Source organism: Rhinoraja longicauda, chromosome 8 (assembly GCF_053455715.1).
Source record: "Rhinoraja longicauda isolate Sanriku21f chromosome 8, sRhiLon1.1, whole genome shotgun sequence".
Lineage (NCBI taxonomy): Eukaryota > Metazoa > Chordata > Chondrichthyes > Rajiformes > Arhynchobatidae > Rhinoraja > Rhinoraja longicauda.
The window spans coordinates 49,797,469-49,810,162 of NC_135960.1; the positions used below are offsets into that span (position 1 = coordinate 49,797,469).

Sequence of the window (12,694 nt, forward strand, 5' to 3'; positions counted from 1 at the left end):
ACCTTTTCACCAGCAAACAATCGAGAGATGACCCAGTGAAAAAGCCAATGCCTTCTCCAAACTCCCCTTCAGCTCAGATCAAATGTTATTAACCTAATATGAACCAAGCCATCTCTCATTATTGCACACTGTCCTTTATCACCAACGGTTTTCTCATTGATTAACACTCCACCCAGGCAGCATTCAGGCACTTGTTGGTACCAACTCCTATCAACAACATTGACTTCTCCTGTCTGGTGCTTGCAACCCCCCCCCCCCCCTTAGAAGCCCCATTTACTGAGGAGTAATCATACAATTAAAAAAGTGAAGTCATGGTCATCTTCGAACCCGAAGGACGAACAACAACAAAAAAAACAAATGAACATAATCATTCATTATAATCTAGTGAAGTTGCTTTTTATCTAAAATACAATGAAATATCTCTGCATGCTTCAGTTTCAGCAAGGACCATTGGTTAGATATTTGTTGCTGCGATGCTGTGCACAAATGGGATGTATTCCACTTGAGTTAATAGGATCCAGGGGTAAAATCCTTGTCTGTTTGATTCAGCAGTACATTATTTGAATCACAAACAGATATGCTGAATATTCTAGAAAAAAGAAATATGTTTCACAGATCAGACATAATCTAAATTAAAGAACTAGATAATATAACCTTGTATAATTTCTGCAAGTGATTCCAGTTATTGTGTGTTTTGCATCCTAGTTGTAAAGCCTTCAATATCAGTTTTGAAACTTCAATTAAAGTATTCTTGACAATGAGAGAAAATGTGCCTAAACATGCAAGATAAATGATTGTAGTGGTTCAATTGTGACTATTGCTTCTTCAGACACCAGAAAAAAAGCAGTCTGACTCTTCAAGAGGAAGGAAGCGTAAAGCAGACACCCAGGGCGATAATAGCCAAGGTAAGAGACATGGCAAATCAGGGGTTGTACATGTGCAGTGATGCACTCATTTCAGTATGTTTCTTGAAATTTCCAATTGCTTTTAATCAGATTTCAACAATCTAAATTCAAAGGAACAATGCCTACTACTCTTCAATGAATAAACTTTTTTTAGCTTTTATTTCATGTCAGGTGAGAATCTTAAATAGTCGTAGGGGCAGCACAGTGGCACAGCTGGTAGAGCTGCTGCCTCACAAAGCCAGGAACCTGGGTTTGTTCCTGTCCTCTGGTATTGTCTGTGTGGAGTTTGCAACTGGATTTTTTCCGGGTGTTCCTGTTTCCTCCCACATCCCAGAGACATCTGGATTTGCAGATTAATTGGCCTCTGTAATCATACCTTATGTACAGGGAGTGGCTGGGAAAGTGGGATAATATAGAACTAGTGTGAATGGGTGGTCGATGGTCAGCGTGAGGTTGGTGGGCTGAAGACCCTGTTTCCATGTTGTGTCTCGAAAGCTAAAACTAATGAATACTTCCATCTCCACCAACAGTGCAGAAACAGTCCCTTCAGCCCACCGAGTCTGCTCCGACCAGCAATCCCTGCACATTAACATTATCCTACACACTAGGACAAATTACAATTATACCAAGCCAATTAACCTACAATCCTGTAGATCTTTGGAGTGTGGGAGGAAATCGGAGATCCTGGAGAAATCGTATGCAGGTCACAGGGAAAATGTACAAACTCTGTACAGACAATCACCCGTAGTCAGGATCGAACCCGAGTCTCTGGCGCTGTAAGGTGGCAACTCTACCACTCCGCCTATGCGCCACCCATGTGATATCTACATTAGAGAAAGCAAACAAAGATTGAGTGGCCAACCTGTGGAACCTTTCTGTTCCTTGTGACATTGGTGACAAAGCGAATATTTTCTATCACTTTAATTCTCCTCCAGCATTTACCAGCTGCAAGCCTGGGACTTTCATGCAGACTCAAAAAGCAGTGAATTCACGTATCATTAGTTGGAGCTGTATGTTTCCCTACACTATACAGCAGGATTCCACATTTAACATTTCTAATTTAGCATAGAAACATAGAAAATAGGTGCAGCAGTAGGCCATTCGAGCCTGCACCGCCATTCAATATGATCATAGCTGATCATCCAACTCAGCATCCCGTACCTGCCTTCTCTCCATACCCCCTGATCCCTTTGGCCACAAGGCCCACATCTAACTCCCTCTTAAATATAGCCAAATGAACTGGCCTCAACTACCTTCTGTGGCAGAGAATTCCACAGATTCACCACTCTCTGTGTGAAAAAAAACGTTCTCGGTCCTAAAAGACTTCCCCCTTATCCTTAAACTGTGACCCCTTGTTCTGGACTTCCCCAACATCGGGAACAATCTTCCTGCATCTAGCCTGTCCAACCCCTTAAGAATTTTGTAAGTTTCTATAAGATCCCCCCTCAATCTTCTAAATTCCAGTGAGTACAAGCCGAGTCTATCCAGTCTTCATATGAAAGTCCTGCCATCCCAGGAATCAATCTGGTGAACCTTCTCTGTACTCCCTCTATGGCAAGAATGTCTTTCCTCAGATTTGGAGACCAAAACTGTACGCAATACTCCAGGTGTGGTCTCACCAATGCCCTGTACAACTGCAGCAGAACCTCCCTGCTCCTATACTCAAATCCCCTCGCTATGAATGCCAACATACCATTCGCTTTCTTCAATGCCTGCTGCACCTGCATGCCTACTTTCAATGACTGGTGTACCACGACACCCAGGTCTCGTTGCATCTCCCCTTCTCCTAATCGGCCACCATTCAGATAATAGTCTGCTTTCCTGTTCTTGCCACCAAAGTGGATAACCTCACATTTATCCACATTATACTGCATCTGCCATGCCTTTGCCCACTCACCTAACCTATCCAAGTCACGTTGCAGCCTCCTAGCATCCTCCTCACAGCTAACACTGCCCCCCAGCTTCGTGTCATCCGCAAACTTGGAAATGTTGCATTCAATTCCCTCGTCCAAATCATTAATATATATTGTAAATAGCTGAGGTCCCAGCACTGAGCCTCCAGCACTGAGCCTTGCGGTACCCCACTAGTCACTGCCTGCCATTCTGAAAAGGACCCGTTTATTCCTACTCTTTGCTTCCTGTCTGCCAGCCAGTTCTCTATCCACATTACTTGCATTTTTCATTCAAAGATTTATCTTCACTTAATTATTTTTAAGTGTGTAAAACCCTGACAGTTTTGACACCCAGAGGAATTCTGCAACATTTTAACTTTCAAAGGCTCTTGGGGAACCAATGGACTGTTGTGTCCCTGTTGCACAGTTTGAAACCTTGCCATCGGCTGATCTCTGCACGTCCCAGATGCTTCAAGCCAACATTGTTGGCTTTCAGCATCCAGGTTGGGAAGATTTTGGTATGGCATGCCAAAGTCAGTAAAGACCTGGTTGCTATCTGCCAGAGGAAAAGTTTTATACTTAAATCCCACACTTGCTGCATTCCATTCATTATCCAGTTACACAAATTATTTTATAGATTTTCTAAAATGTAATCCTTTCCTGTAATAACCTAAGTTTGTGCTCCACTAATTCTAATTCGTGTTGCTTGAAAGAGCGTTGCTTGTTGGGAGGGGTTACCTTCCCATGCAGCAATGTGTCGGGATAGAACTGATAGAGCAGCTACCTGATAATTCTAGAGACCCGGGTTTAATTCCAATCTCTGGCGATGTGCATTTGTGGAGTTTGTATCCAACAAACCTATGACCATGTTGGTTTCTCCAGGTTGTACCAGTTTCATCCCATATTCCAAAGATGTGCTGGTCGGCAGAATAATTGGCTGAAGGGTACAATTTGCTGGGAGTTGATGTAGAGAGGAAGAAACAATCAAATTAATGTGGGATTAGTGCCGATTGGTGGTGTTTGCCGCCATCTCCTGCCGCTCATTTCAACAGTCTTGTATCCCTCCGCAAGGAAGCTTTTGTCATTCCAGTCCCCAAGAAAAACAAATCGATCTGTCTAGATGACCAACATCAACCATAATGAAGTGCTTTGAAAGATTGGCAATGGTCCACACTTAGGCCCGTCTTCTGGACATTTTGGACCCCCTTTAATTTGTGTACAGAAAAATTAAGTCTGTGGATGATGCCAACTCTCTTGCACTACATTCATCCCTGGATCACCTTGACAGTAAGAACACTAATGTAAGGATGCTGTTCATTGACAGCTCTGCCATCAACACCACAATATAGAATAAGCTCTTCACTAAACTTCTGGATCTCCTTGGGTTCTCCATCTGCAACTGGCTTCTGGACTTACTGATCGGCAGACCTCAGCCAGTTAAAATTGGACATAACCTCTCTCTACCCTGACGTTCGACGCTGGTGCCTCTTACAGTTGTGTCAGTCATGTGCTCAACTCACTGTAACCCATGACTGTGTGGCCAAGTAGAGCATCAAAATTGATCCTTTAAGTTTGCTGATGATACCACAGTTGTTAACTGGATTTACAACAACGACGAGACGAAGTACAGGAAAGAGAATGAGACCTTCGTGTCATGGTTCCAGGTCAACAATCTAGCCATTTGCATCAGCAAGACAAAGGAGTTGATTAAGATGTATAAGAAAATAACTGCAGGTCAGGGAGCATCTCGGGAGAGAAGGAATGGGTGACGTTTCGGGTCGGGACCCTTCTTCAGACTCTGAAGAAGGGTCTCGACCCGAAACGTCACCCAATCCTTCTCTCCCGAGATGCTGCCTGACCTGCTGAGTTACTTCAGCATTCTGTGAATAAATCAAAGGAGTTGATTGTTGACTGAAGGAACTGAGGTGATGAACTCAACCCTATCCTCATCAACTGAACTGCTGTAGAGATGGTCAACATATTCAAGTTCTTATGCATGTGTAGCACCAACAATCTAGTCTCTTCACACTGGCACAATGTTTAATAAAGCATATCAATGTGTTTACTTGTTCTTGCCATCTGAGAAGATTCAACATGTCCATGAGGATTCTCTGAAACGTCTGCAGATGTGCAACTGGAGGTTCCTTGATGGGATGCATCTCATCTTGGTACGACAGCTGTTGTTTTGGATAGCCTGATCCTGCAGAGGATCCGGTGGTGAACACAGCCCAGTGCATCACAGGCTCATCAATTCCTTTCGTCCAATCCATCTTCACAATGCATTGCATCAGGAAGGCTGGAAGTATCCTCACGATTGCCTGGCATCCTAGCCATTCGTTTTTCTTTCATTTACCTTCTGGGATAAGATGCAGGAGCTTGTAAGATCAAATATACAAACTTAGGAACAGATTCTTCCCCTCTGCTATCTGACACCTGAGCCAATCACCTCTTTCACACTGCTTTTGAGATATTGCCATATCCTCTTACTCTTACCTCTGCTTCATTAAGTTATTCCATTATTGCACTTTAATATTCTTTTGCTCTACTCTTTTTTACACTACAGTCTTGCACCGTTCTGTTTCGTAGTCTTATTTATTGTTGTATTTCGCATTACTAGATCATATTGTTTATCTGAGTTTCATGTGAACAAAGAATTTTATAGAGCCGTGATGTACGTGGTAAACTGAACTCCAATATTCCAGTTTCATGTTGCAAAACGTATTTCACGCCCTCTTGAGGAAGACGTACTGAAAACATTTTGACACATATTCTAAAGGGATTTTTTGTTAAATGTGCATTAGATTTAAAGCAGAGTAAATAGGCATCTGATGCGGAATGTGGTCCAAAAGCTGACGTTGGTGGAGTCCTCAAATAAAGTTTGTTAATTCACAACAGATAAATGTTTGCCTTGCATGAGATACCCAGATACTTACAGATGACACGTGACATCATCAGAGAATAACATTGGGATGTACATTTTGCTTTCATGGTATATGTATTATCTTGTAATTTTCTTTTAAAATATGTACTTTTTAAAATGGTAAACTATGGTGTTTGAAATTATTCGGTTATATTTTAAAATCCATGTACAAAAGGACAATGCTTGCATAATCAATTAGAGACAGTGGTTCACGCTCTTCTCTTATTCCAATCCACAGAACTATTCCTTATCCATGTACAAGGCATTTCCATCTCCAAGCTAGTGTTATAGTTGCAACATTATTGGGTTCATGGTGATGTCTTTTAATCTACATGAGATTTCTTAACATTTAGAATGTTTACATTCAAGTTAAGTGCTTTTTAAAAATATATTTATGTCCTGAATGTTGTTTTTCCTCCCCTCAGTGCTCTAATTCTGCAGGTTAAATTGCAGGCAGATTTGGATGATTTTGTAATGACATTATTATAATACACTGCATTTCTAAGTGTGATCAATTCAGCTGGTAACAGTCTGCAGAATTATCTTTGAGACTGCATACTGCAATGAATCCTGAAAATATATAAAAGATTCTGCTCCATTTTGTGGATAGTTGATTAAGTATAAAGAGAGTTGCATTTAGCATATTGAACTCCATTGTACAGGTTTATATTGACTAACATCAATTTGTAATCTTAACAAAGCATATTGTAATAGCTTTCCATGCATCTATCTTGATTTTTTTTGTGCAATGGACCATGTGTCCTGTAAATTGTATTCCTGCAGAATTTGGTCATTTGTAAAGGATTAAAGAAATAACTCAAGATAATTTCACTTGGCAGTATTTATGCAATCTTTTTTTTTTTTTCTTTGTTCAGGTAAAACCGGTGCAAGAGGACATAAAATTAGCGACTATTTTGATGTAAGATCATTTATATATCATAGCCTAGTCAAAGATTTATAATTTTTATTTCTTTCATAAATTAAAATTCATCCATGTAAAAACAAATAGTAATAATGTTATTGATATATAGTTTATTGTAGGATTTTGGTTTGCTAGTTATGGCAAAAGTCTTGGCATGATTAGCCAACTTATTTTTTCATTTTAAACTGGATTAATTTGCTCAAATTATTTCATGTAGTGATTTTCTTCAATATTTTAAAATTGTTGTTCAAAGATTGCTGCAATAACACCATGATGTTCCTTTAATTTTCTCAGTACACAGGTGGTAATGGTACCAGTCCTGTACGAGGTGTACCACCTGCAATTCGATCTCCCCAGAATTCCTTCTCTCACTCTGCCACCTCATCTGTAAGTTTGCAGGTTCTTCATTCTTTAGCTGTCAGTGTGGTTGGATACTCTTGCTGTGATCTATTTCCATTTTTATAGTTTTTGGGTAGAGGAAAGGTAACTGCTTTTGATATTTGGGGGCCATATCCCCATATAGATCACCACGCACAAAATTGAATGATAAGTGGGAGTTAGACTTCTGGATAAATTGGAACATCAGGAATGTTAGAAGTTTACAGGTGATTTTTGACATTTTCAATTGTAGTTCATGTGAAGTAGCTATGTTGCAGAAGCAAAGTGATATGGATGCCCTTGAGATGGTATTATTCAGTTTGATTTTGCAATAATGGATAGAGTTGGACTCTAATTTAGACGTGACGCCCTTCATTCAGTCTGAAGCAATGTTTCATCAAATAGTGAGAGCTCAATGCCAGCTGCAAAAATGAAAGTTGCATGGAACTTATCAGTGAAGTTGATTTTTTTAATTAAAAAAGGTAACGAGCTTATAATGGAATAAAAACAAAAAATGTTGGAAACATTCAGCAAGGCAGTATCCCTGGAAAGCGAGCCATCATTATATTTCAAAGGTATCACAAAATGCTGGAGTAACTCAGCTGGGTCAGGCATCATCTCTGGAGAGAAGGGACGGGTCGAGACCCTTCTTCAGATTGATGTCGGGGGGGGGGAGGGGGGGGCGGGACAAAGAAAAGATATAGGTGGAGACAGGAAGACAGTGGGAGAACTGGGAAGGGGGAGGGGAAGAGAGGGACAGGGAAGCTATCTAAAGTTAGAGACGTCAATGTTCATACTGCTGGGCTGTAAGCTGCCCAAGCGATATTTCAAATCTAATTTTTATATTTTATATTTCAAATCTAAAACCGTCTCAGAACTGAAGGAGTAAAAACAAGTAAGTTCTGTGGGATGAGGGGAAGGGGTGGAGGGAATGGAAAAGACCACAAGGATATCTCTCCTCGGATGAGGTCAGATTTGTTATGGTGATGTGCTCCTTACAAGGCACTCCAAAGTACTCTACTTACAAAGTTCATAGATCAATCGAGGGAGTTAGAAAGCAAACAAAGGAATTTGTAATTGAGGGAATTTAAGGTAATATCTCCCAAGTTTGCGACAATACAAAGCTGGGTTACAGAGAAATCTGAAGGTAATTCGGACATTGAGTAAGCACCATATTGGTGGCAAAACAGGAAGAATGATTATCTCCGTGGTGAGAGCTTAGGACAGACGGAGTTCCAATGAGGCTTGGGTGTCGTACACAGTTGATGAAAGTAGGCACATAGGCGCAGCAAGTGGTTAAGAACGCAAATGGTATGCTGCCCTTCATAGTGTTTCATTGCAATTGTACAAAGCCTTGGCGAGGCCACACCCTGAGTGTCATGTGCAGTTTTGGTCTCCTTATCTGAGAAAGAATATTCTTTAGGATGTAGTGCAACAGAGGTTAACCAGACTCACTGTTGAGATGGCAGGACTGACATATCTAGAGAGGGTGGGATGATTGGGCTTGTATTCGCTAGAGTTGAGAAGAATAACAGAGCACCTCAGTGATCCTTGTAAAGTCCTGACAGGAATGTTTAGATGCCAGAAAGAGGTTCCCAATGGTGAGGAAATCTAGAATCAGGTGTCACAGCCTAAAGAGCAGACCATTTTAGAATGGGATGAGGAGACATTACTTCATCCAAAGATTGGTGAAGTTGTGGAATTCTCTTCCATAAAGGCTGTTAAGGTTAAATCATTAACTGTATTCGAGGAGTTAATTATAGTTGTATGGCTAAGGAGATCAGGGGAGAAAGCAGGAAAAGGTCACTGAATTTGGATGATCAATCATTATATTGAATGGTGAGGCAGGCACAAAGGACAAGCTGGCCAGTTCTGATGCAAACAAAGAAAGTAGGTTACCTGAAATTATTGAATTTGATATTCAGTCCACAAGGCTGCCCAGATGGAAAAGGAGGTGCTGCTTCTTAATGTTACATCAAGCATCATAACAGTGCAGGAGACATCAAAGGTGCTCCACAAAACAGTTGACCAATCTGTGTTTGGTTTCTCCAATGTAGAGACCACATTGTGAGCATCCATTGCAATCCCATAAAGCTGATTGGAAAAAGTGCAAGTCAATCATTGCTAAAGATGAAAGGTCAATTTGAGTGGCTGGATAGTTGAAGTGTAAGAGCAGATGTTTCATTTCCTGATGGTACATGCAGTGAGATAGGAAAATGGGCCAGGATATGCAAAGGGGAATAGTCGAAATGCGAATTGAGGCGATTGATGGTGAAATCTCATTGAAGATTATATAAGTTAGGATGATCCTTTGAATATTAGAGCCTGGTGGGTTGAAATGCATGGACTGGGAATCCCCAATCTTGATCTGGAAAGAGAGGTGAGAGCTAAAAAGTGGGAATAGATAATATGCAGTCATGGACTTTGTCAGCAGTGGTGGAGGAGTAACTATGCTTGAGGAAAAGAGAATTTTCGACACAAGCATGGAAATTCTTATCAGCAGAACAGATTTGATGAGATGAAGAAATGGAGAATGGAATGGATTTCTTGCAGATGGCTGGTCTTGTTGATACTGCTGGGTATCCATGGGCTTATAATGAACTTTTTTCAATTTGGTTGCAGAGCAGGAGAGAAAGTCAGCTGATAGAACTCCAAAGTTTAGGGCTGTCTGATAACATTAACTTTTTATTACAGATATCTACAGATGCTGCCTGACACAACATTAGAAATGACAGTTCTTTGAAATGTAAACCTTGTAGAAAGTCAGGGTAAAGTACAACACAAATACACTTAATTAGACTTGATGGGTAATTTAAATAGGCATATATAGAAATTCTGAAATAGCAACTTTGCTTACATTGAAACATTCAAAGACTCATCAAAACCATCCTGTTTTCATATAGTTTGTCAAAGTTGTTTTTGTTTCAATTTCATTCAACTATAATTATTCTCGAATATGTGGTTCACATTTATTTCAAATTTGTGTGTTTTTTTACCTGCCTCTTGGCAATTTAATGTATAACAACCAATGCGATACCATAATCCAATCTTATTTTGTTGTAGATTCGGCAGAATAGTCCATCTCCTACTGCACTAGCATTTGCAGACCTCTCTGTTTTACAGCCAAAATTAATTTCTGTCTTCTGCAAGACCACACAGGTAAATGTTAATTGAGTTGTTTTGGACTATAGATAGGAAATTGTGTTTGTTTCTCATAAGAAAAATGTTAAGGTGTATAAAATGTGCTGGTACAATTGGGTATAGAGGATGGAGTATCCTTTTGCAATATGCTTTAACTAACCACCCGCCTCACCCGCAAAGCATTGAGCATTGTGGGTGACCCCTCCCACCCCTCCAACAGCCTCTTCACCCTCCTGCCTTCAGGGAGAAGGTTTCGCAGCCTGAGGTCGAGCACCACCCGACTAAAGAACAGTTTTTTCCACCAGGCTGTCAGGATGCTGAACTCTCTCCCCTCCCTCCCTCCTCTCTCCCCTGCCCCCATTGGACCTGGACTTTAACACCCCACACACACGCACATCCTGCACCAGACATTTTTTTTAAACGCTGCTATGGACAGGCTTTGCACTACTGTTCATTATTTTTTTTAATTGTAATATATTCATCTTCATCTTTTTTTCATTGAAGTGACTATATTTTATATTGATTGTTGTTTTCTGTGCCTTTTTAATTTTAACTTAATTTAATGCACTTTATTCCTCGGGATTGTGGGAAACGGTATTTCGATTTTCTGTCTGTAAACTAACTGGAAATTGACAATAAAGTTGACTTTGACTTTGACTAACCACAGCAAATTGTAGTTTTCCAACTCTGGGACAACACAGTTACTATTTTGGAATTATGTTGAGTTGCGGGGGGGAGGTGGGGGGTATTGGGTTGGGGGCGGGGATAGTGGTGGGGGGGAGGGGTTGGAGCAAGGATTCATGATATTAAAATATTGTAATTATATTTAATTTGAATTTTTTTAAGTCTATTGACTTCAACATGTGAAGCTTTTTATTTTATTCTTTCCCCATTGAGTTGCTTTTTTTCCCCACTCATCTTGATTCAGCTGGTTACATTTTCAAACCTACTTTGGGAACATATTTGTGTTATGCTTCATTACCACATTTATCATGTAATTTTATAATTTGCCAAGCCAATTAAACTTTTTTATGGCATTTTAAGATAATTCACTAATTTTAATATATCACAGATTAGTTACAATTAATAGATTCATAAATAATGCAAGGCCCCAAATATTGAAAAAAATGTTTTTTACATAATCTGGGCATAATCTGTTTTGGGCATAATCTGTTATTGTTAATACTTTAATTTTATTTAGACTGATCTTACCATGGGAAAACTGGCTGCACTGGAAAGCACTAAGAATCTAGACCTTGAGAAGAAAGAAGGTAGAATAGATGACTTGCTGCGAGTAAGTACGCTGGTTAGCAATTTGATCTGCCAAGCTTAGTCTTATGAGCTAATTGCAAAAGGCAATGCGAACCAATTTGAATAATAAGCAAATGTATACTAATAAATTTAGTTGGTGAATCTAAATGTTGATATGCATGATATAGCTACTACATCTTGATATTAGTGATACTAAGTTCCCATATAATGAACAAGATTTCCCAAATTCTGAACAGATTGTTACTGTTAAAACATTGGATCATGTTGATGATTCATAATTAGATGCACTTTCTAATGCTTGGGGAATTAAAATCAGGTATTTTACATTTTATGAAAAATTCTCAAATATTGAAGTTAAAGGGAAAAATTGTAATTTGGACCTTGCTTTTGGAGAGTAAATGCACAATATAATAAATGTAGCTTATAACATCTGGACAGTCAGATTATTGACAAATTGTTTAATGTTCAAAAAATAAAAGTAATGATATGAAGTAGCATCTTCTGTCTGTACACGTGAACAGTTTTAACTTCTAGCACTAAAGTCAAAATTGTTTTTTACAAAGTGAAATTTTTTTCTTAGTTCCTTTCAAATTTAATTAATTGAAATTTGTTCATCACCGTTATTTATGCATTTGTAAATATTGTGTACTTGAGTACAAATTGGTAAAGATAGGATTAATTTAATCACATTTTCAGAGCGTCCAATAAGAGGAAGTTCCTCCGTTTCTTGCAAAACTGCAACAGCATCCACATTTCAATACATTTTAAGTTAGGCAGGTGGTTAGATAATTGCATTTGCTAAATTTTTAATTTTATAATTTGCAATTTTTGTGTTTGTAAACATGTTTACTGTACATTGCCCTTTGCAGAATGAGTAATTTTAATATTGAATATTTTGACAGGCCAAATGTGTCTTTTTAATATTTAATTTTGAATATTTTGACAGGCCAATTGTGATCTAAGGAGGCAGATAGATGAACAGCAAAAACTCCTTGAAAAATACAAAGAACGATTAAACAAGTGTATGACAATGAGCAAAAAGTTACTGATTGAAAAGGTTAGAATCATAACTTTACAGTTTGTTTTAAGACCACTGGAACAGATAAAAGCCATTCAGTTTATCAAGCGTTCTACTGTTCGGTTAATTCGTGGTGATATCTGGCTCTATTACTTTGGTTCCTTGCCTTGTAAACCCTTTGGCTATCATTTTCAGTTTTGAAGTTTTTCAGTTGATCTTGGATAGGGAGATCATTCCAGAATCCAC

General features: G+C 39.2%; 1 protein-coding gene across 3 annotated transcripts in view; it reads left to right on the forward strand.

Annotated features, from left to right (window-relative positions):
- LOC144595946 (serine/threonine-protein kinase tousled-like 1) overlaps positions 1-12,694 on the forward strand; it is a 104,644-nt gene that overhangs the window by 58,663 nt on the left and 33,287 nt on the right. For all 3 annotated transcript variants that reach the window (XR_013547553.1, XM_078403915.1, XM_078403914.1), the window contains exons 4-9: positions 830-905; positions 6,593-6,636; positions 6,934-7,026; positions 10,081-10,176; positions 11,360-11,452; positions 12,377-12,487. Coding sequence is in view for 2 of the 3 variants with exons in the window: in XM_078403915.1 (XP_078260041.1) it covers positions 830-905; positions 6,593-6,636; positions 6,934-7,026; positions 10,081-10,176; positions 11,360-11,452; positions 12,377-12,487 (513 nt within the window). In the remaining variant the exon portion in view is untranslated. The remainder of the gene's footprint in view (positions 1-829; positions 906-6,592; positions 6,637-6,933; positions 7,027-10,080; positions 10,177-11,359; positions 11,453-12,376; positions 12,488-12,694) is intronic.